Raw genomic sequence first — 20,556 nt, 5'->3', positions numbered from 1 at the left:
TGGTGTCATGGAACTTCGACTATTCCTCATAAATCACATATCGATGCAAAAATCGCATATCGCACGGGTTTAATACGCTTGATCATCTTCAAACACTGCTCCGAATCAACAATTCGTCGTTTATTTTGGTCAAAAGTGAGCTCGCGCACCCGCTTTGCATAGAGCTTTCTCATACCCAAATATACGTTAATGATATGATGTAGACGTTCATTTGATATCTTTGGAGTGTCTGTTATTTCATTTGATTTCAATTTACGGTCATTCAAAATCATTTTGTAGTTTTTTTTTAATTTTCGTCACTTCGGTCATTTCACAACGTCTAAACTTAGCAGACCTATTCCTTGATGGTTGATTTTCCTGGGTCAGCGTCCGATGACTCGGCATCAAGCCAAGTTGTATATATAAAGTTAATTTTAAAGTTACTATTGAATATTTCAAAGTTATATTTACTTATTAACTTATTATCATTAACTCAACTTACTTATTTGGTAAAAATGATCCAAGTGCCCTATAACTTCAACAGGGTAGGTTACAACAGAAAAACAGAACACTTGTTATTTAAAATAACTTTTATGATATTTTTACAGAACAAAAAAGTAACCTAGAACAATAAATAATATTAATTTATCATACCTACATGTTATATACGAGAAATTGTAATAGACATGAAAAAAATAGTTTTACAAAAATTTCATAGTATAATGAAACAAATAATATATTTATGTTAAAATAAAATCATCTATAGGATATGGATAAAAATATACTTAAAACCAAATAACATTTAGTGATAAAAGCTCCAAATATCTGAAAATACTATAATGCTCAAATATATATATACCATTTTTCTTTGGACAAAAATCTCACATAACATACCTTTTTTACTCAAATCCTTCACTTCTGTACTTTAACTTAGCTCTTTACTAAAAGATCTCACCATTTTACCCACAACATGATCTGCTCATACATTTTCCATCGTTCATCAAAATCATTTGACTGACATAATTTTTGATATTCTGTATACTAATTTTTTTACATAGTGGTAAATAACATAAACTAAATAAATCACATTTCATTTTATATCTCATATTTACATCAAACCATTGTTATTTCAAAATGTGTCATCTTGAAAATACAACAGCAATATAAACAGCAGCAACAGCAGCAAAACTATAATTTTGAAATAGTAATGACCTGAATTTGTAAATTGTTCTATAAAAGAGGGAATGTGTAAAACAAGAGCTGGTAAACAATATATTGGTAAAACAGTTTAAGTTAAAATGATACCATCTTTCATAAGACAATTTACAACTTCAAATATCATATTATAGCAGATCACTGCATTATATGAGTACTTGAGGAAACAAATTGTGGTGGTTGATTAGGACCATTTTGGATAGTGGTTTGGGACACTGGACCACTGTTAGCAAACTGAGGTGGTGCCATATGCAGATGACCATAATTTGGAGGTAAACTAAAAATAATGTTTTAACGCTTACCATATTTTGAAATGTACAATATTCTTACTTTTGCTGAAATTGTGGAGGCATCATTGCTCCTTCCATTCTTCTATCCTCCATTACTGGGGGGAAGTTGGCAGGTGACTGATTAAATGCTAATCCTTGTGGAATGTTAGGAATACCTGGACCAGCCATTGGTGGCATCATAGCAGCCTGAGTATTAGGTGTGTTTGAATGCACATGTTGAGGCATAGGAAATTGGTGAGGACTAAAAGGTAAACTTGACTGCCCTGATACTTGGTAACCTAAGTGTTGTGGTGGATGTTGAGGCATTCCCGCCATGGGTATATTATTATACTATGGCCAAAATTATATACCAATGAATATTTTTGAATAACAGAAAATTTAAATATCTTACCATGCCATTTGGTGGTGGAATATATCCACCATAAGTTGGTTCATACCCAACTTTTCCAGCATTAGACAATAAAGGTTCCCTCATTAATGTATGGTAAAGAGTAAGAGCTTCAACAAGATTTGCACTTAACTGTGTAAGTTGTGCATGCTTCCTATCAACCCTTTCCAACTCAGAATCAATTAAAGGGCCCATAGCATTTACTTCTCCTAAAATAAAAATTAAGCAATATTATAGAAATTAACTCAAGAAAATCACATATGAAAAACCTACTTTCTAGACTTAATAGTTCATCTGTATCTGTTTCAGGATTAGTGGGATCAGCTTCATGCAACAAATGTAATAACCTGTCAATTTTATCTTCATTTACTTCTATTTCTTGCGGCTCTTTTTCTAATACTTTCACTTCTTCTTTAAACTGAACCATTTTCTTTGTTTTATCAATTACTGCAATAAAAAATAAATAAATAAATTAAATAAGTATAATAAAAATGTCTTACAAAATTTCTCAGGTTCTACTGTTAAATCTGCAGTAACAAAATTAGCAGGAAATAAACCTTCTCCTCTTTGATTACTTCCTTTCCACCAATTGGGATCTGAATCATCCAATATGAGAACTAAAGTAGATTAAAAATAGAGATTAATAAAAATTGTAGTACAAAATAAAGATATATTTGTGCTCAATCTATGATATGAAATATTAGAAAATGTATTAGATGTTAATATAATAATAATAACTTACTTATTTCACCAGAACTAAAGGTCAATTCATTATCTTCCGCAGCTTCAAAATCATATAATGCTCTAACCTTCCTAGCTTCTTTTGCTGGAGCTGGAGCTGCAGCAACAGTACTTGATGTTGGGGCTGGCATATTATTAACTGATGGATATAAAGATGTACTGCTTATACCTGTATTTGTGTTTCTCGGTGATCCTAGATTACAGAAACATATTAAACTATTTTTATTACATCCTTCTCTTTTAGATTTAATTTACCTGTTGTTTCTTTTAAAGATAATTCAATAGCTCTTAAAATATCATCTTCTTCTTCTTGGGACTCAACTACATTAGGATCTGTGCTCTTAGGAACTCCTTTTTTAACAGGCTAAAAGATGCATATTAAATTGTAATTATGCGTTTAATAATGACATAACTTATTCGACATCATTTTTATTTTATTTATTAGTTATATTGATTCCACTTATGCCATTTGACAAATTATAATTATATTATAAAAGTTTTATATTAGTATCAAACAGCCTTCATATGGAAATATTTTTCAGGATATTACTTGTTATCAACAAATAGTTATATAGATTTTATTATATACATAAAATGCTATATTAATATAACTACATGCATCTCTTTTATGCATAGTTCATTGACTTCATATTACAATACTCACGTAATTAGAGAAAATAATAAGTTCATTATAATTAACAAAATTGATAATACACACTGATAAAAGCATATCTCTTAATTAAACTGAGAATACTTAAAGATAGATATTATTTTGAGAAAAATAACAATGTTTTTATGCTTAATGTACTGTCTAGAATGAATCATATATTCAATTTAATGTTAATGTTCATCACAATGTTTGTCTTAGTCTATGAAAAGCCTATACATATTTTGCACTAAATATGAATGATACTTACAGTTTCAGAGGAAGAGAAGTCATAAGTATTTTTCAGTTGTTCATACAAAGTAGGTATCAGATTTAATTGGGCATCTGATTTAAATTCATTATCAGCCCATCTTTTCAACAATTCTCTCAGTTTCTTTGCAATATGAGGATGAGCTTTATGCATCAATTTTGTAAAATCATTTTCAAAATCCCTAGAAGCTACTTCCACATGAAAAGTTTTACCAGAATTTTTGACACATGCATCTAAAACCTAAATAAATCATCAAGCTATATTAATGAATTTAATTAGACTTTAGAATGGTAATTTGAAATACATACTGTAACAGCTTTTAAAGCAACATGGGGGTCAGAATTGTACAACTTTCTAACAATTGCTCTTAAACAAGCTTTTGCATTCTCACTAGATTTCCCTGCTTTATCACAGGTGTTCATTATTTTTAACCAGTTATCTTCAACTGACTTGTCACTAGTAGCTTCATCTATCAAAATAATAGTAAGTGAAAATTAAAATAGTAAGCCATAACATTAGCTGATTTATGTATTTGATACTCAATTTATATATAAAATATTCGATTTAATTTAATTTCAATAAGTTTTTAAGGTCAACAAATATGGCTAATAGAATATAATCAGTGATAACAAAATAGTTTCTGTTTTAGTTCCATTTACTATAAATATATACAATAGATTGCAAAATATATCCATACAATTCTATATAATTTAAAAATAGGGCTTTAGCCATGTTCATAACTTCACATTACTAAAAATATGGCAATACTTTTAACAAAAAAACAGTGACTCACCAACTATTTCTTGAATTGTAGAATCTGCTTTATTTCCAAAGAGTCCCATTGTATTATTATGGCAAAGACAAAATGTAAATGTAAAAATTTGATCAAGTTACGATAATTATTTAATTGTCGTCTGAATCATAACATCAACATCACAAACAACTATACAATCAAGTACATCAATAAATTGTTTTCCTATAGACGAAGGAATGTCATGATTTTTAGACATAAATTTTGATATGCTCGCAGGGTAACCAACATAAAATAACTTCTATAAACAATGATCAACAAATATTATAATTATCAATCTAATTTTTCATTTTAATACAATTAAGTTATATTTTAAATATGTAATATAAACGAACACAAAATGGAAAAAAATATACATATGTATAAATATTAAATAAATAGGCTTTATGCCATTTGCTATAAAAGAAGAAGAATGGGAAGTGTACCAAAAATATAAAAATTTTGTGAGGATTTATTTTTTTTGTATTGTAATCAGATTGTAATAATATAAAGAAAGTATGACAGAAACAGAAAATGAACCTTCTGGTAGTAATAGTCTTCAAAAAAATGAGAAAATACATAAACCATCCAAGAGAGGGATTATATATTTATCCACTATACCACCTTATATGAATGTTACTACAATAAGAGAATGCTTTAGTCAGTTTGGAAAACTAGGAAGAGTTTATCTACAGCTTTCTAATAAAGGTGAGTTATTGTTATTTTAAAAGAAAGCACATTTAAGACAGGTATTTGTTTCAGAAGTCAAGTATGGAGACATTAAAAAGAAGAAAAGAAAGCCCACTAAAAAGTTTACAGAAGGCTGGGTTGAATTTGAAAAAAAATGTGTAGCCAAAAGAGTTGCAGCTTTATTAAATAATACACCTATTAGTAACAGAAAAAAATCTAAACACTATGACTATATGTGGAACCTAAAGTATTTATCAAATTTTAAATGGACACATTTACATGAAAGGTTGGCTTATGAAAAAGCAGCTAGGAGTAAGAAACTCAAAGCAGAAATTCAGTTGGCTAAAAAGAAAACTAACTTCTTTACCAATAATCTGGATAAAGCTAAAAAGAAAAAAGACAGTGTCAATAAGGAGTTTGAAAATATTAATGATATCTCGACAGAAGCTACTGTCGACACTGCAGAAGATAAGAAACAAACCAGAAATGAATTTCTTCAGTCATTATTCTCATAATTTTAAGATTTACATATTGTACATTAAAGTAATATTTTCTGTAATTTATGATTTTATTTACCCTATTTTAAATTAATATATAATATAATTTGTACATACTACTGTGGCATCTAAATACTACCAATAAAACAACAAAGACATTTTAAAAGTGCAATTTTATTTCATCAATAAAAATAAATTACATTAAAAATGCTATATGAAAATATAATAAACTAAAGTATTTTCAAAATTATGCAAAAATAGTTCATTGAGCATAATATAGATTTTTCAACTAAAATTAATTATAAAATTATGATTGATGTAGATAAGTCTTAAGTTATTTATTATGTGTAAGCTCAACACAATTAATTTTTAAGCAATTAATGATAGGAATTTGATTCACATAGCAATAACTTTCTTCACAATACATCTAAGCAAATGCATTTAACGGCCATACATTTTTTTTAATCACAAGAATATGGGCTTTTCAATATATAAGATATCATTAAAAAATATATAATATCCAGTGAAAAGATGGCAAGTCTTTTAAAAAAATGTTCATAGAAAAACTATTAAAATACATATTCTGCATACTATGTAACATATATAAAATATATTAAACTGAATTCACGTTCACCCTTAGAAACTAAGAAACTATATGGATACTAACATTTAAATTAGTATGCTATAATTTCTAAGAAAGTTTGAAGGCCCTCATTGGTTGAGACAAATATTTAATTCAGTGGTTTTAATTCAAGTTTTGGTTACTTCTTTACTCTTAGTACAATTTTTGGTTAGTTTGTTTGGAACACATTAAATGCCTCCTAATATGGAATATGTTTGGTTTATTTAACCAAACATATTTTATATAGAGTAACCAAAACAAGAACGGTTATATCATCAAAGCTACTTATCACTTAAGCTATTGGTTTCTCCTCTGGAATAGTGGGGCTGGTTGCAACTGATCCTGACCTAGATCTTGCCTCTTCGTTGACACTTTGCTGAGAACCAGAACGAGAAACTACTTTACCCTGAATATGGATTGATTTATTTTATTATAAATTCAAACATCATAACCATAAAACTTACTTTTACATTTTCATATGCGGTGCCGACTTTTTCTTCAAATGAACGAAAAGAGTCAGAATGTCTCATTTGTCCAAGTTTGTTTGAAATATTCCCTGTTATTCCACCAATAAGAGATGTAGTTTTTTGATAGCTAAAATAAACAATTTTCATTTCATTTTAACGTTTCTATAAAGTAAAGTTGCGTTAATTCACAATAAAATGTATTATAATTTTAAAAGCATTAATTTATTATACCAAAACAACACCTGTAACAGATTTGGCTTTGAATTAAAAGCTACTTACAGTGGAGCATCTGCAACAGCCTTAGCAACCTGTTCTACTTTACTTTCAACAGTCTGATATCTATATAAATAAAAGGAAAATAAATAAAAAGGAGTGTAAAAAAGAAAACGTGTATGAAAATATGATGTCTATTTTTCGAATAAAAAATTACTGGTTAATAGAAAATTATGTAAACTATATTGTCAAAGAAACTATATAGTCCAAATAAATAAAATTCCGCTCAAATCCCCTTCACCTAACAACTAATTGTATTGTGCAGTACATTAATCTGGATTTAATAAAATTTATTCATTCGGATCTGCATTCCTTTTGAAAAGGTTGTTTGCTAACTCTCTAATCCTTTTGATTCAATAATGATTGTGATATTGCCTCCGGAGGCAGAAATACCTAATATTCAGAACCCAATATGTTTACATGTATGGATTTTTGATTAAAAATCAAAGAATGACCCAATTTCCTATAAAATTGTGATTGTAAGTGTGATCTGGATGTTTTAACAGTATATAAAGAATGAATTTAAGCCCATTTATGGAAGTGCTGTCAATATTTATCTATACGATCCCTAAGAGAAAATTAAACAAATATTCTGCCAATTTAAATATACACCGCAGCCCAATATGCTTTGTATGAAAGGTAATGAAATTGTTTGAACTGAAAACACCTTAACCTGATGGAAATTCCATCTTCAATCAAAGAATTCTTTATTTTGCAATTCTGGTCATAAAAACTTAACTACTGACATGAGAAGTAAAAATGGTGAATATAAGATTTGCTTATAACTATTAATAGTTATTTATTCCATCAAGTTATACAGAATTTTTGTAACAGATCAATCAAAATATTATTGAACTAACAAAAATTATTCACTATGAAAACTTTTAGGTCGACTATTGATTAAATTTTCCAAAAAAAAAATATGCTTTAAAAACATAAAATAGAGTGCCTGTTTAAAATGCAATACTCGGGGAAACATCTCTCTCGAGTTCTCATAAAAGCGCTACTGATATATCGAGCATTTTAACTACATTGGATGATTTTACTAAACATATAAAAATATTAATATATAAATAATGAACATGTGTTTCCAAAAATTCTGGCAAAGAAAGTAAAAAAAAAATAACAAGTGCAACTAAAGGTAAACTAAGCCTCTAAAGGCTCCCAAGGAGTTTCTAGGCATTTTTTATTTTATAAAATTTATAGGACAAATTGAAAAACAGGGCGCAGGTTGATGAAAAAAATATGCTCTGTGTATGGTGAGAATATTTAAATATTATGAAAATCTGTTACCCGAAAATGTTTGTATTTATTTCAGACTAATAAATAATCTAGTCACCGAAATTGATGAATATACGTTGAATATTAGCTTTGGGAAGTAACTGTAAGTTTGAAGAATCTGGCAAAACATCAATCGTAGAAAATTAGAAACATTGTATTTTATAATATATATTTTTTGTAAATCGCTCAAAATATTTAATAATTTATAGCTACAGTTATTTTAGCAAAATATGTATACAATATGATGGGAGCATGACTAATGCTTGAATAAAATAACGGGTGCTGATATTTTACTTTATCACAAAAACAATTTCTTTAAAGCTAAAAAAAATCAAGGTCAAACAAAGTATATGGAAACTAAACAGTATGGGCATGTACTAAAATACGACAATACGTAGATTTATACTGTACTTACTACTGGTAAAATGCATATGTTTCAAACAAAAATCAGGATTTTAAAATCAAGAATAAAAAAGAAAGTAGAAGGTAGGGGGATGTTGGGGAGAGGGACACATTTTTTTCTTATAAAACTGAGGAACTTATCCTCTTCATGATTTTTATGTAAAATCATAATAATGTGTTTGTATTATTAATTAAGTTTATAATTTCAAAAAATGATAGAGGGTACACCAATTCTTATCTTTTTTGCTTATGAGCGGAAAGGGACCAAAAAATTTATTTATGCAATAAATGGACAGCCCCTATGAGGTATGTTACCAATTAGAACTACTATTAAAAGTTCTACCACATCCATGTATCCCAAGCATTTAAAACAGTAAAACAACTTTTAATAACAATGTATCATGGCAAATGGTAAAAATTATTATACATTATAAAATATTTCAAATGTATTAATATAATAACAATTTTAATAAAAAAATGTATAATTATACAAATAATTATTACTTACACATTGCTCTCCTTCACGTTTTTAATGCCTTGGTTAATATCATCAGACACTTCCTTCAAGAAGGTGATGCCTAAGTTCTTCTTCAATTCTGCACTACGGCGCATTTTCGATGCCAAAACAGTTCGTAACGTGGCGATTTCATCTTCAATTTGAGCCAATTCCTCGCGCCAACTTTTTTCCTGCTGTTCTTTCTCTTCTGCAGTCAAGTGAGACAAATCGGGAGCGACATGATCAGCGGCCATTGCTTCCTCTTGAAAAATAGTTTAAATTGTTAAAATATTCTAAACTGTTGAATTTATATAGATGTTACGAAATTATGCTTTACCTACTAATAACATTGCTATTAATATTTAAAATAAACAAGCAATAATGTTTATAACAGTGGGCTATTTTAATTATCCAAAGAACATGATTCTCATTTAAAAAAGACGAACGTTCAGTAGAAATAAGGTCAAATGTTATTTTTACTTTCTGAGATTACAATATAAACAAGGTTTATTTTGAGATGACAGCGATTCGATAATTCTATTTGTATATATTCAGCCTAAATGTGACATATTTAGTAAAATTTATTGTCAATGTCAATATATTCAAATATAAACAAAATAAAATTTATATATATATATATATATATATATATATATATATATATATATATATATGTATATATATATATATGGTATAGTAAATTATTCAAAAGCTATTGCATCGCAAAATTTAATTACAATAGATTGAATTGCAAAGTTTACTCAAAAGTATAACCTGCGCTCAGATAAGGGCACCGCTACATGTTATAAAAGTAAAACTAATAAAATGTTAAGTTTATTGGTTAACTTCAAAACACTTATCAATCATTATCTATTTCCAAAATATATCATTAATTCGGGCTTATAAATCAGTAACCCTTTAAAATCAGCCCTTCAAATTAAGGACCACATATATAGGCAACCAAAAAATTTTGACACATTTTACAAACTAATAGAATAATTTTAAACAGTAACAAAAGTAACCCTTAATAGCACATACTATAATGAAATACATCCACAAATTACATAAATATTTATAAATCTACATTCAACATATTCTAGTAATTTAATAGTAGTAGATTAATTCAAATACATATATAAACATACTCTTAAAATACATTCATTATAATAATTTATATTCTCAATTTTAATTGGAGTACTTACCACTTTCACTTAAACTAATATCTAAATATTTCCTAAAACTACTGTCTTTTGGTAATTTCGCCAAATATGGCTTGGTCAAATCACTATATCGTACCCTGACTTGTTTTTTAACTTTGTTTCGGAAAAATGCCCTTATAATTGCATTAGCCCTTTTAACATTAAAAAATTCAGTTTCTACATTAACCGATTCATCATTGTGGAGACAAGTGCTAGTGACATCGTCAAATTCTAGCTGCCTTAAATCAAATATGTCAAGTTCATTTTCTAATAAATCATATTCGTCTAGAAAGTCATCGTCCAAATCATCTAAACTAGGCGTCGATGTACTAACTTGTGGATTGAAATACGGATCTTCTATATAATCCAAACTGGGAGTCTCACCCTCATCAGTCATTTTTTAAATAAACAACCCTTGGACTCACATACTGTACAGAAAATATGATAAAACTGTTGATAAAATTGTCAATCCAGCTGCCAAGAGCTGGTACTACGTTACCACATCACGCTACAAGAATCAGGAACAAAGTACCGTTTTATTTTTTATTATTTTACTTTCACCTGAGACAAAAAATATAAGATATGCAACCAAACTTGCCTCAATTCTTGCAACAAACTAAATAGAATTTCACAGATCCTTATTGGTATAAGCATAAAAATACAATAATTATTTTTTAAAAATGGTACAAAGTATAAGAATGTAATCATACATACGTGGGTGATATTTTTTTATTATACCTTCTCTTTGACACGTCACAAAACAATAATAAATCGGATATTGAATAAAATTACCTTTACGTAAAGTTGAAAGAAATATATAATTTGTTTCCATTAGTAGGAACTAATTACATGAAAAATATTGAGTAATCAACGATAAAAAATACACTTATGGTTCAAAAGCAAATAATTCTAAGTATTTGATATATATATCTGCCTTACCCGTACTAGGACTGATGTTACTCATCTTAATGATTGATTACTATAAACCTTTTCAAATGATAACCAGTATTTACAATCCGTCGAGAAGAAAAATTAATTCAAAAACATAAAACTTGTGACAAAGCTATTGACACAAAACCAATGCATTAATTCATCTGCGCCCTCTTCTGTCTTTAATTCGTACAAAATTTGACAGAGCATATGTTAAAAACATTTTAAATTATCTATTAATTATTTGAAAAAATAAGTATTGATTCTCATAAATAGAAAAATATCTATGTTTTATTTAATATGTACTACTCTGGTAAATAAATAAGTATATTTTTAAAATAATTTTTTATTTCCGTCTTTTTTTAATTTAATATATTAAACAAAATCAGAGACAATATGCTCACTAATATTAGGTATGGGGTGTTGCCTATAAACTGGATATACCTAACCTAAATATTTGATTCCTAATTAACCATAGATAAAATTAACACAATAAACTTTTGAAATGTTTCATGTGGCCCGAAAAATAAATCTATTAAATATTTCTACAGATAGTATTAATAGTTCTTACACAAATTTACAAACTATACGATGGCGTAAACCTAGGTGGATTCCAATAGCAAGAACCAAACGATTCCGTGTACCTGCAAGGTAAATTTTAATGTTTCGGTTTCCTTTTATATTGTGTGTTAGCGATACATTTTATTTTTAGAACTACAATTCCTGAAGATGAGGCTTTGGAAATTAAAAGAATATACAACAATTATCATACAGCTGTGAAATCATTAAGAAGGTATTTAAGCAACAAATACAGCACATACTTTCAAAGCAGTCTAGATCCAGAGGAGATATTAAAGGTTTTTAAACAGGATTTTGTGAGATGTTCTGCTATAAATGATAAATGGAATGCAGAACAGAAAATACTTAGAGAAAAAAGAGTGGCGGAGCAGTTAGAAGAAGGTAATTATCTTTATGTAATAAGGGGTAATTGTAGTATGTTATGTTATTTGCAATTTTTAGAATTGAATTATGCTAGGAATAGGATAGAGTTAGAACTTATTAAAGAAGAAGAAAAATTGGAGATAATTGAAGATATTGTCAGGAAAGAGAAAATAGCTTCCTCAGATTTTATTACACCAGAAAATATTGATTTGGCCATTGAACAGGCTATCACAAATGAAGTTGATTACAATTTTGCCATTGATACTAATGGTGAAAAAATTATTGGACGAGAAAATAGGCCAATAACTGAAGAGTCCAAGATTGCAATTAAACAGTGATATATATGTAAAAAATAATATTTCTACAATTCTGTGTTTCTTTCTTAATAGTATGAAATAAAATTGTTTGAAAACTATATTGAAATTTATAATTATTTTATATTTCTAGTATCAGCAATAATAAAATATTTTAAAAATCTACCTGTATTAAAGGGATAATATAAATAAAATTAACTTTACCGTAAAATAAATTATATTTTATTTACATGGCAACTATTACAATGTGTATAAAATTTTTGGCAGTAACTTAGTGATGAATTGTTTCATCTTTGTAATAAAAAAATAAATTAATTTAAACTTGTGACATAATAAGCAATATTAATATTAAATCTAAATTATGTTTGTTGATATCACAGGATTTTCTTTTCTTCAGATTTAATATCAACACTAGTATTTTTAAGATACAATGTTCTCAAATTTTGAAAGGGCATTTCAAATGTTAGTGTTAATACTGCTGATAAAGCTATGATCCATAGGGTCTCAGCGATGTTTATGGTCTTTGAGAAAAATCCAAATTCTTGTGGTGCTCGAATTGTTCCTACATTGTAAAAGAATATTGGAAATTGTGTAAGATATACTGTATAAGAAATTTTTGTCCACAAAGTCCAAACTGGATTCGAGAATATATAATCAGCAATTCCTAAAATTACCAAGATTCTAATCAATAAAAATGTAATTGAGGACAAAAACAGATAACAGGCATACCTTTATATCCTAGCTGGGAAGTGTAAATAATCCAACAAAATGAACCAACCCATAATATAGGTGATATAGCTGCATATAAAGCAGCATCAATTGGATTATAAATATAATCAATTTTACTCATAAATGATGGACCTAAATATGATATGAGAAAACTACATACAGCAATTGTATTTCCTATTCTAAGTTGAACCTAAAATATGTTAAATTATTTAAAATTGATAAACTGTATTATTTTAATACCTTTGTGAATGTAATGTGTTTGAAGTTTCTTAGTAAATACCCCATAATTATTCCCATAATATATACAGTTGCTCTATGAGGAGGAAGGATATACATATAATCTGCGGTTTCAAATAACTGTTTGACACTAGGAAAAATTGAAATAATTTCTTTATTTTTAAAAGAAAAAGTTTAATCCTACTTACGATGTGCCAAAATGGACATAATTATTTAATTTCATCGTATATGTCACGTAATATCTTGCTATTGTTGACAGTGTTGCTAAAGATGCTAATGTAATAAATCCTTTTCGTGGCCATTTCCACAAAATATAAACTAAGAATGGTGATGTGAAAAATAACTGAGTATCTATTCCAAGGTGATGTGTGTGAGTTAAACACTAAAAACGATATCAAAAGTTTGGTGGTTCAGTTTCGTAATAAATGGATATTTTTGAAAGAAAACCTACCATATCTTTAAACCCAAAATAATTATGTATGAATAATAAATTTCTCCACCAGTATTGTTTGCAAATGCTAGAGTGATGTGTCACTACCATATTCCACATAGGTCCATCGTTCATCCATGGCAAGATAAAGGTACAAAAGGCTAGTATTTACAATATTAATAAACAATGTCAACGGATTATTGTGAGTATATACTTTTTACCTATAAGTGCAGCAAATGTAGGAACTATTCGACAAATTCTCGATACGTATTCTTGAATGACATTAATGTTACCATTCTTATTTAATTTTCCAATTAATGAATATGATGTCAGCAGCCCTGATATCATTATAAATGGGTCGGTATATAAGCTTGCTGCTCTTCCAAGAACACTGAAAGGTCTAGCAAGATACTGAAATAAAGAAAAGCTAGTATTAAGCTAACACTAAAGTTATTATATTTACTTCTACAAATTCTGTCCTGTTGGAATATGGTACGAAGAATAGGGCCATGGATTTATGAGCTAATATAAGAAGGATGGCGTTTAGCATCCTGATTCCATGAATAATTTTAACGTCACCTGGTGATCTTTTAATCGTCGTTAATGACCCAAAATTTCTTTTAAGTGAGAAACACGTAACCCATTTGTCTAAAATAATACAGTAGAATTAAGATATTCTATAAGTGTAAATTAGAGTTCTTACTTTTTTCACCGACAGCGAAGAAGTCATAAAACGTCGCGTATAGTTCGAAGAATAGGATGGCGCCAAAAATAATTCTGGAAATGATGAAACATTATAAAACAATATTTATTGATGAACGTGTAATGTAAATGTGATTGGTTGATACTCACAACGCTATGTTTGTAGACACCGGTACGTCTTTGTTTGCACTTTGACACATTTCAGGATTTACCTCATAACGTGTTTCTAGTTCGGTACTACCCAGAAAGCGTCTCGTGACGTGTTTTAGGCCTCGTTCTACATCCTTTGACGTACAGGAACTTGGAACACAAAGAGCCCAGTTGATGCTTGAGAATCTCGGCACCCTATGACCGGGCTGCAAATAAATAAATTGATTCAATGTTATATATTTTATAGGTTTTATATTTAACTGCTTAAATTATAGTAAACGTTAAAGTTTTGATTATTAATTAAAGTATTGTAAAAAACGTTAAAAGACTCTTTTAATTAAAATAATTATTGTTCATAATTGCAAAAATAGTGAATTTTCATCAAAGTTTTAATAAGTTGTGTTTTTAACTTATATTTTATAAATTTTTGCTTATTCGGAATAAAAAAAATGTTTGCTATTTAGGTTCATTCAATTCAATCTATGAAAGAAAATGGCATGTCGGAGCCACAGAAAAAAGTTTTTTAAGTTTTAAGTTTAATTTTAATTTTAAATTTTAAGTTTGTTGTTTGAAGGTTTTGGTTTTTGTTTAGATCAAGAAATCTTCGTTTTACGTTGTACATATTTTCTGTTTTACATTAATTATTATGGAGTAATAATATAAACATTGATGACAATGCGTCAGTGTAGTAAAAGATGTAGTGTACCGGGGTAAAAATCTCTTACGGAAATTAGACATCGTTTCCCAAAGAATGATCTCGCTCCTTTCCAAAAATGGGTTGATCAAGTAAATAGTAGTAAGTTACCTGGATAAACCACAATGCAAATATATCAACGTTATGGTATCTGTCACGGACATGTTAGTGAAAAATTTAGAATTACCCTTCCTTCAGGAAGAGGTATTAGGGTAATTACATATCCAACATTGTTTTTATCAGGTACATATAAAATTATTAATCTACTACATGTCTGTTTATATATTGTTTGTTTACAGAAAATCAAAACCTACTTATGAAGATCTTAGTAGTAATAAAATTCAATTAATCTACCAAGTTGTTCCTATGCTGTTAGTGTGATGTCTCTACATAAAGAAGTCTTACAAGAAGGTAATAATTAAGATAACTGGATAATTAGTAGTAATAAATACTACTTTTAATTGTAAAATATCCCTAAAATATTTGTAATACTTTAACTTTGTAATACTTTGTAATCAATGTTAAATAATTTTATAGAAGGGCTATTGTATATTTAAATTTGATTGCCTTGTTAAGAAAATATTTGTTACGGTGCAATCAATTAAAAATACTTTTAGGGGATTTATTACCTTAAAGAAATCTATTTTTTGTCTAAATTTACAAATAACTACATTTGTTTAACAAATCTTAAATAAGATTGCTTAAAGAATTTTGTTGGATCTATTAGAGGTCATGGAGGTAGAAACAGCATTCTTCACCTAATATGTTCGAGAAATCTTTAAAAGGGCACATCATCACTTCAATTTTTTCACATCATTCTCACGGAGAAAATTGTGAAGAAGATGAACATGTTAGATAACTTATATTCTTTTTTAACGGGAGATCTAGTACCACTTGAGGTTGTTAAATCACCAGTTGAGTCTATATTTTCAGTTCCAGAGAACTTTGCTCTGAGAAAAACAACAGTCTAATATTGTATTTTAGTCTTATTTCAGGCTATTTAACATAACTTCTGAAAAAGAGACAACATGCAATATTTGTCTATATTCTATTTAAGTAGTTCCACAGATTAAATACTCTAAAATCTAAATATCTTTAAAAACACATAAATGTTTAGTGTTTCAACTGTCCAATCCATAATGATTTTCAAGACCAAATTTTAAAAGTAATTATGAGGTATTGTATTTTTGGTTTAATTAAGTTAATCTAATATCAACAGGGAACGATTTAAAGTTTACCTTCAATATATAATAGATCCCATAAAACTGATGGCACTAAACATATATGGGAAGGCGTTATAGAAGAATTATAGATATTTTAATTTTGCCTATAATAGAGTTTATAATTGTTTTTTTTTGCTTTTTGTTTATATATATTTATATTATTTACACTTATGTATATTTGTATAGGATTTTATTTTAATAAACTAATTTTAAAAATTAAATTTGATTTTCATTTAAATACTATTGGCCAATAAATGTGACGTCACAAAGTAATCAGGCGAAGTGGCAGACCAATCAAAGCAAAGTATTTTCCTTACAGGTTTCTACATAACTATTTTAAACTAACCAATCAAATTCACGTTGTCAGTGCCACCAATGATTGAACTAAGCAAAACTTTGCCCCACTACTTACTATTGAAGTTGCACACCCCTGGTCGGAGCTTGTAGCTCAAGAAACGTCAAATTTAGCGACAGCGGCAAAGATTTGCTTTTTTCTTTTCATCTAATCTATAAGAATCAATACTGCATAAATAGTCAACATAAGTAAAAAACCAACAAATATAAAGCAGGCCATCCTAGCAGGCGAAGAAGCACATCTAACTTCAATTAATGTTTAAACGTTTCAGTAACATTTTCATGACATCACTTTCGACATTAAGGGTGTTTTGGCACAAATTCCCGGTGTAACGTTATTGATTTTTATCATTTTAATTTTTGATTTCTATTTTTAAACAAAATTTACTAAATAAATGTTTATAATCTATAACACTAATGTGAGTAAATTACTGCCAGATCGGATAGTATCTATTTTCCTTCTTTCTGGATATATAGCTTCTTGGCACTTCTGGCAGTAAACATTTTTATCACAGTAAAATAGTAAGTACATTTTTTCAAAAGTATTAATTTTATAAGAAAACATAAATCATCAAAGTAACAATTTAATTTCACACAGAACTTTACACCTGTTGTTTTATTTGTTGCACTGGATATGTTATTACGAATACACCTAAGGCATTACATGTTATACATTTTAATTTTATTAAGGATTTATGTTATTACGATGAGTAAGTAATTCGAAATAGTATTATTTGGGGTCAAAGGAACTTTTAGTTACAATATACAGTTTCTAAGAAGCTTAAATTACCTAATTTCATAAGCAAATATTCAACAACAAACATTAAACATTGTCGAGTCAAAGGAATAATCTTTGAATAAATTACAAACTAATTAACATTGACCTCTAATAATTAATTTATTATATTATATAAAAATGGTTATAATCTAGTCAAATTATCTATTAAATAAATTAAGGATGTGTATAAATAATATTTCAATTAAGGTACCAAATCCTAAAATTTTAGACAAATAGACTTAACTATTAGGTTAATAGGTTTGAACTCATCTTTGTCTTCAAAATCGGTATTTATATCAAATTCAGACCTACTAGATTTTTACATTTCGAAAGGCATCTCATCAAATCAAATGCAAATCGAGAGCTTGTGCAAACTATCATCTGATCACACTCCAGTATTAACACTAGACGCGACAATTCTGAAAAAAAAACAATGAAGCCTAGTATTACTAAAAAATTTACCAACTGGGACACGTTTAGACTTATAATGAAGGAACAAATAAGTTTAAACGTAAAACTCAAAACAGAGCATCTTGAGCTGCAAACCCTAAATATTGAATAAATTCGGTCTGCTACAAAAGAAGCTAACCCAACATCAACAGAGAAATCAGAATATGAGGTAAATTACCCCTTATAAATTAGGGAATTGGTAAAAGAAAGACGAAAAGCATTCAGTATGGTACAGAACCAGAAATGCTGTAGACAAAACAATACTTAATAGAATTAGTAATCAGACAAATCAAAAGATTAAAGAATATAAACAATTAAAGAATATAAACAAGTTGCTTCGAGAAATTTGTAAGTGAATTAAACACGGATGCGGACAAAGATTACTCGCTATGGAAAGTAACTTAAATACTTAAAAGTCCATTTATTAGAGTACCGCTTATTAAAAATGATCAAAATGAATGGGTTCGACAAACGATGAACAAGCTGAATTATTCGCACAACATTTAGCTAACGTATTCGTATATTTTATAAATCCCGTTTATCAGGCCGATGTAGCTGTAAATCTGATTTCTCCAATGGAACTTGCCACAGAAATTGACAACAACCTCACTCTTAAAAAGGCTCCTGGAATTGATGATATTTCATCCGGGTTATTAAAAGAGCTGCAACGAAAACCAATAATCATGACTTATCTAGTCAATGCCTGTTTGAGGCTGATCCATGTTCTGAAATGTCTTAAGATTGCTCGAGTAATTATGCTTAAAAACCTGACAAACAGGCAGAACACGTTGGATCTTACAGGCCCATTTCGGCTGCTACCTGCGATATCAAAAGTATTTGAGAAACTGCTGTTAAAACGCATTAAACCATTTTTAGAAATACCAGATTTCCAGTTTGGATTTTGGAATCACAATTCGACAATCGACCATGTGCAGAGAGTAACAGCGGTTCTTGAAAACGCATTCGAGGAAAAGAAAGTAACGTTCAGCAAAATCTGAAAATGGACTAGAGACTGGAAAATACAGCTTAATAGCTCCAAATCTGTCCATGTTAATTTTGCATTGCGGCGAATTGACAAAGACTTATTTATATCACTTGACTGATGCGCGATTCTTCAAGCAGTATCAGCTAAATACCTCGGAATATCTCGATGGTATGTTAAACTGGGAAAATGGTTAAATTGGTTAATTGTCTAAATCATATTGTGTATTTATCCTCATGATCTACGTCACGATAAGAACATATATAACATCCCTATCTGTATATAATATCCGTAACTTCAAGCATTTAATTCTAATCCAGTAAGTGATCTATATATTAATAATAAATTTACATACAAGCAGAGCCAGAACTAGCTGGGAATTTTTTTTAGAAAAGTGTGTATGTTACTTTCCTTCTTCGAACTAGGGTTTATCTGGATTAGACCTGGTAGAGAACGTGGGCTCCGAACCTCGGTCCTCGGCATTAAATTTATCAATTGCCGAGTGTCTAGTTTAGAGATCATACTAGAAAACATCCGATCTTACCTAGCCTTGTTACTGACGATTTATTTATCATTTTTCTTTCTTGAGTTTTACACTGTTGCCATTTGGACAATCACAGTTATAAACAATCATAAACACAAACGACTATGCTGGATTTCAGCAGGAGGCAGGATTCGAATCGGCTACTATCGTCTATATCTCAATAGTCGCCTTGACTATTGCGCCAACCAAGCCGGCTGCATATAGAAAAATGAAAACTCTTGCACTTGCATCATTAAATAATTCCGGAGAGTCACACTGTATTCCAAAACCGTTTATAGCACCAGCCAACATGGCGAAATCCAAGGCATTGATTCAACAGTGTTAGAATGTGCTTGGATTATGGCCTGGATTTGTTTAATGTTCAATGATGTAAGGGCAATGCGAGAATTTTATTGTGGTTTCCATTTCTTATTCTGTACTTCCATTTCTTACGACTTCATCGGTCAAGGTTTAAAAATCGCATGTAATCAATCGCGCCTGAGGCCACTTGTGGAATTCAAAATATCAGGAGTTTCAAATTGAAACAATAGAACACCTAATCAGTGCAGACATTGACGCAACAGAAAATTTAAACAAATTGCACTGGTTGAAACCCAATGATTAATAATCAATATCACATTAGCTGTGAAGAAGTTGTTAACTTTTTATACGGATTACAAAATATGCGCAAATTGGTGAATTGTATTTAAGAATGAAAGGAAATTAAATAGAAGCTTCAAATATGAGAAATGTAGTAGTAACTAACGTTTTTCAATTTAATTTTAAATTAAACATTTTTTATAAGGTTACGAATTACTTTTCAGATCTAATAGCGTTAGCATCAGAATAATTCTCTGCTAATATCTTGTCG

General features: G+C 28.9%; 5 protein-coding genes across 9 annotated transcripts in view; 2 read left to right on the top strand and 3 right to left on the bottom strand.

The window, feature by feature from the left end:
* Window positions 1–551: 551 nt before the first annotated feature.
* Window positions 552–4,556, bottom strand: Stam (Signal transducing adaptor molecule). Of its 2 annotated transcripts, XM_076398880.1 has the most exons (10): window positions 4,324–4,556; window positions 3,839–3,999; window positions 3,531–3,770; window positions 2,869–2,977; window positions 2,615–2,806; window positions 2,373–2,489; window positions 2,146–2,319; window positions 1,876–2,081; window positions 1,525–1,814; window positions 552–1,471 (listed from the first exon to the last, which is right to left on the bottom strand). In XM_076398880.1, the coding sequence occupies exons 1-10, from the start codon at window positions 4,370–4,372 to the stop codon at window positions 1,333–1,335; spliced, it is 1,677 nt and encodes a 558-aa protein (XP_076254995.1). In that variant the 5' UTR covers window positions 4,373–4,556; the 3' UTR covers window positions 552–1,332. The 2 variants fall into 2 exon arrangements, with proteins under 2 accessions (XP_076254995.1, XP_076254996.1); XM_076398881.1 differs by lacking the exon at window positions 3,531–3,770 and having other exon boundaries at window positions 4,324–4,547.
* Window positions 4,557–4,739: 183 nt separating this feature from the next.
* Window positions 4,740–5,569, top strand: LOC143192988 (uncharacterized). Of its 2 annotated transcripts, none has more exons than XM_076398889.1 (2): window positions 4,740–5,028; window positions 5,086–5,569. In XM_076398889.1, exons 1-2 carry the CDS (start codon window positions 4,839–4,841, stop codon window positions 5,523–5,525), a joined length of 630 nt encoding a protein of 209 aa, XP_076255004.1. In that variant the 5' UTR covers window positions 4,740–4,838; the 3' UTR covers window positions 5,526–5,569. The 2 variants fall into 2 exon arrangements, with proteins under 2 accessions (XP_076255004.1, XP_076255003.1); XM_076398888.1 differs by having other exon boundaries at window positions 4,746–5,028; window positions 5,083–5,569.
* A 94-nt stretch (window positions 5,570–5,663) lies between these two features.
* LOC143192986 (tumor protein D54) lies at window positions 5,664–11,346 on the bottom strand. 3 transcript variants are annotated; one of them, XM_076398886.1, is made up of 5 exons: window positions 11,187–11,346; window positions 9,061–9,310; window positions 6,876–6,935; window positions 6,594–6,723; window positions 5,664–6,535 (listed from the first exon to the last, which is right to left on the bottom strand). In XM_076398886.1, the coding sequence occupies exons 1-5, from the start codon at window positions 11,209–11,211 to the stop codon at window positions 6,422–6,424; spliced, it is 579 nt and encodes a 192-aa protein (XP_076255001.1). In that variant the 5' UTR covers window positions 11,212–11,346; the 3' UTR covers window positions 5,664–6,421. The 3 variants fall into 3 exon arrangements, with proteins under 3 accessions (XP_076255001.1, XP_076254999.1, XP_076255000.1); XM_076398884.1 differs by lacking the exon at window positions 11,187–11,346 and adding an exon at window positions 10,251–10,772; XM_076398885.1 differs by lacking the exon at window positions 11,187–11,346 and adding an exon at window positions 10,251–10,763 and having other exon boundaries at window positions 6,412–6,505.
* Window positions 11,347–11,614: 268 nt separating this feature from the next.
* On the top strand, window positions 11,615–12,534 carry mRpS26 (mitochondrial ribosomal protein S26). Its single transcript, XM_076398887.1, has 3 exons — window positions 11,615–11,828; window positions 11,890–12,137; window positions 12,198–12,534. The coding sequence occupies exons 1-3, from the start codon at window positions 11,683–11,685 to the stop codon at window positions 12,455–12,457; spliced, it is 654 nt and encodes a 217-aa protein (XP_076255002.1). The 5' UTR covers window positions 11,615–11,682; the 3' UTR covers window positions 12,458–12,534.
* Window positions 12,535–12,632: 98 nt separating this feature from the next.
* Window positions 12,633–20,556, bottom strand: part of LOC143192983 (nose resistant to fluoxetine protein 6) — a 47,194-nt gene continuing 39,270 nt past the window's right edge. The window contains exons 4-12 of the mRNA XM_076398879.1: window positions 14,682–14,887; window positions 14,533–14,606; window positions 14,293–14,477; window positions 14,051–14,240; window positions 13,851–13,990; window positions 13,588–13,781; window positions 13,403–13,529; window positions 13,163–13,352; window positions 12,633–13,097 (exon numbers count right to left, since the gene is read on the bottom strand). Coding sequence (XP_076254994.1) covers window positions 12,808–13,097; window positions 13,163–13,352; window positions 13,403–13,529; window positions 13,588–13,781; window positions 13,851–13,990; window positions 14,051–14,240; window positions 14,293–14,477; window positions 14,533–14,606; window positions 14,682–14,887 — 1,596 coding nt within the window. The 3' untranslated portion in view covers window positions 12,633–12,807. The remainder of the gene's footprint in view (window positions 13,098–13,162; window positions 13,353–13,402; window positions 13,530–13,587; window positions 13,782–13,850; window positions 13,991–14,050; window positions 14,241–14,292; window positions 14,478–14,532; window positions 14,607–14,681; window positions 14,888–20,556) is intronic.

Source organism: Rhynchophorus ferrugineus, unplaced genomic scaffold (genome assembly GCF_030347505.1).
Source record: "Rhynchophorus ferrugineus isolate W39M unplaced genomic scaffold, kcgeb_rfMv2 rfM3, whole genome shotgun sequence".
Lineage (NCBI taxonomy): Eukaryota > Metazoa > Arthropoda > Insecta > Coleoptera > Curculionidae > Rhynchophorus > Rhynchophorus ferrugineus.
This window is presented reverse-complemented; position numbering and strand designations above follow the sequence as displayed.

Coding starts and splice junctions, on each gene's coding strand:
- Stam (XM_076398880.1), bottom strand. CDS start 4,372: ATGGGACTCTTTGGAAATAAAGCAGATTCTACAATTCAAGAAATAGTT. Junction 4,000..4,323: donor TACAATTCAAGAAATAGTTG/GTGAGTCACTGT, acceptor TTATTTTGATAG/ATGAAGCTACTAGTGACAAG. Junction 1,815..1,875: donor TTCCACCACCAAATGGCATG/GTAAGATATTTA, acceptor TTTTGGCCATAG/TATAATAATATACCCATGGC.
- LOC143192988 (XM_076398888.1), top strand. CDS start 4,839: ATGACAGAAACAGAAAATGAACCTTCTGGTAGTAATAGTCTTCAAAAA. Junction 5,029..5,082: donor TCTACAGCTTTCTAATAAAG/GTGAGTTATTGT, acceptor TATTTGTTTCAG/AAGTCAAGTATGGAGACATT.
- LOC143192986 (XM_076398884.1), bottom strand. CDS start 10,644: ATGACTGATGAGGGTGAGACTCCCAGTTTGGATTATATAGAAGATCCG. Junction 6,724..6,875: donor GCTGTTGCAGATGCTCCACT/GTAAGTAGCTTT, acceptor TGTTTATTTTAG/CTATCAAAAAACTACATCTC. Junction 6,536..6,593: donor CCGCATATGAAAATGTAAAA/GTAAGTTTTATG, acceptor ATCCATATTCAG/GGTAAAGTAGTTTCTCGTTC.
- mRpS26 (XM_076398887.1), top strand. CDS start 11,683: ATGTTTCATGTGGCCCGAAAAATAAATCTATTAAATATTTCTACAGAT. Junction 11,829..11,889: donor CGATTCCGTGTACCTGCAAG/GTAAATTTTAAT, acceptor TTTTATTTTTAG/AACTACAATTCCTGAAGATG. Junction 12,138..12,197: donor GGCGGAGCAGTTAGAAGAAG/GTAATTATCTTT, acceptor TGCAATTTTTAG/AATTGAATTATGCTAGGAAT.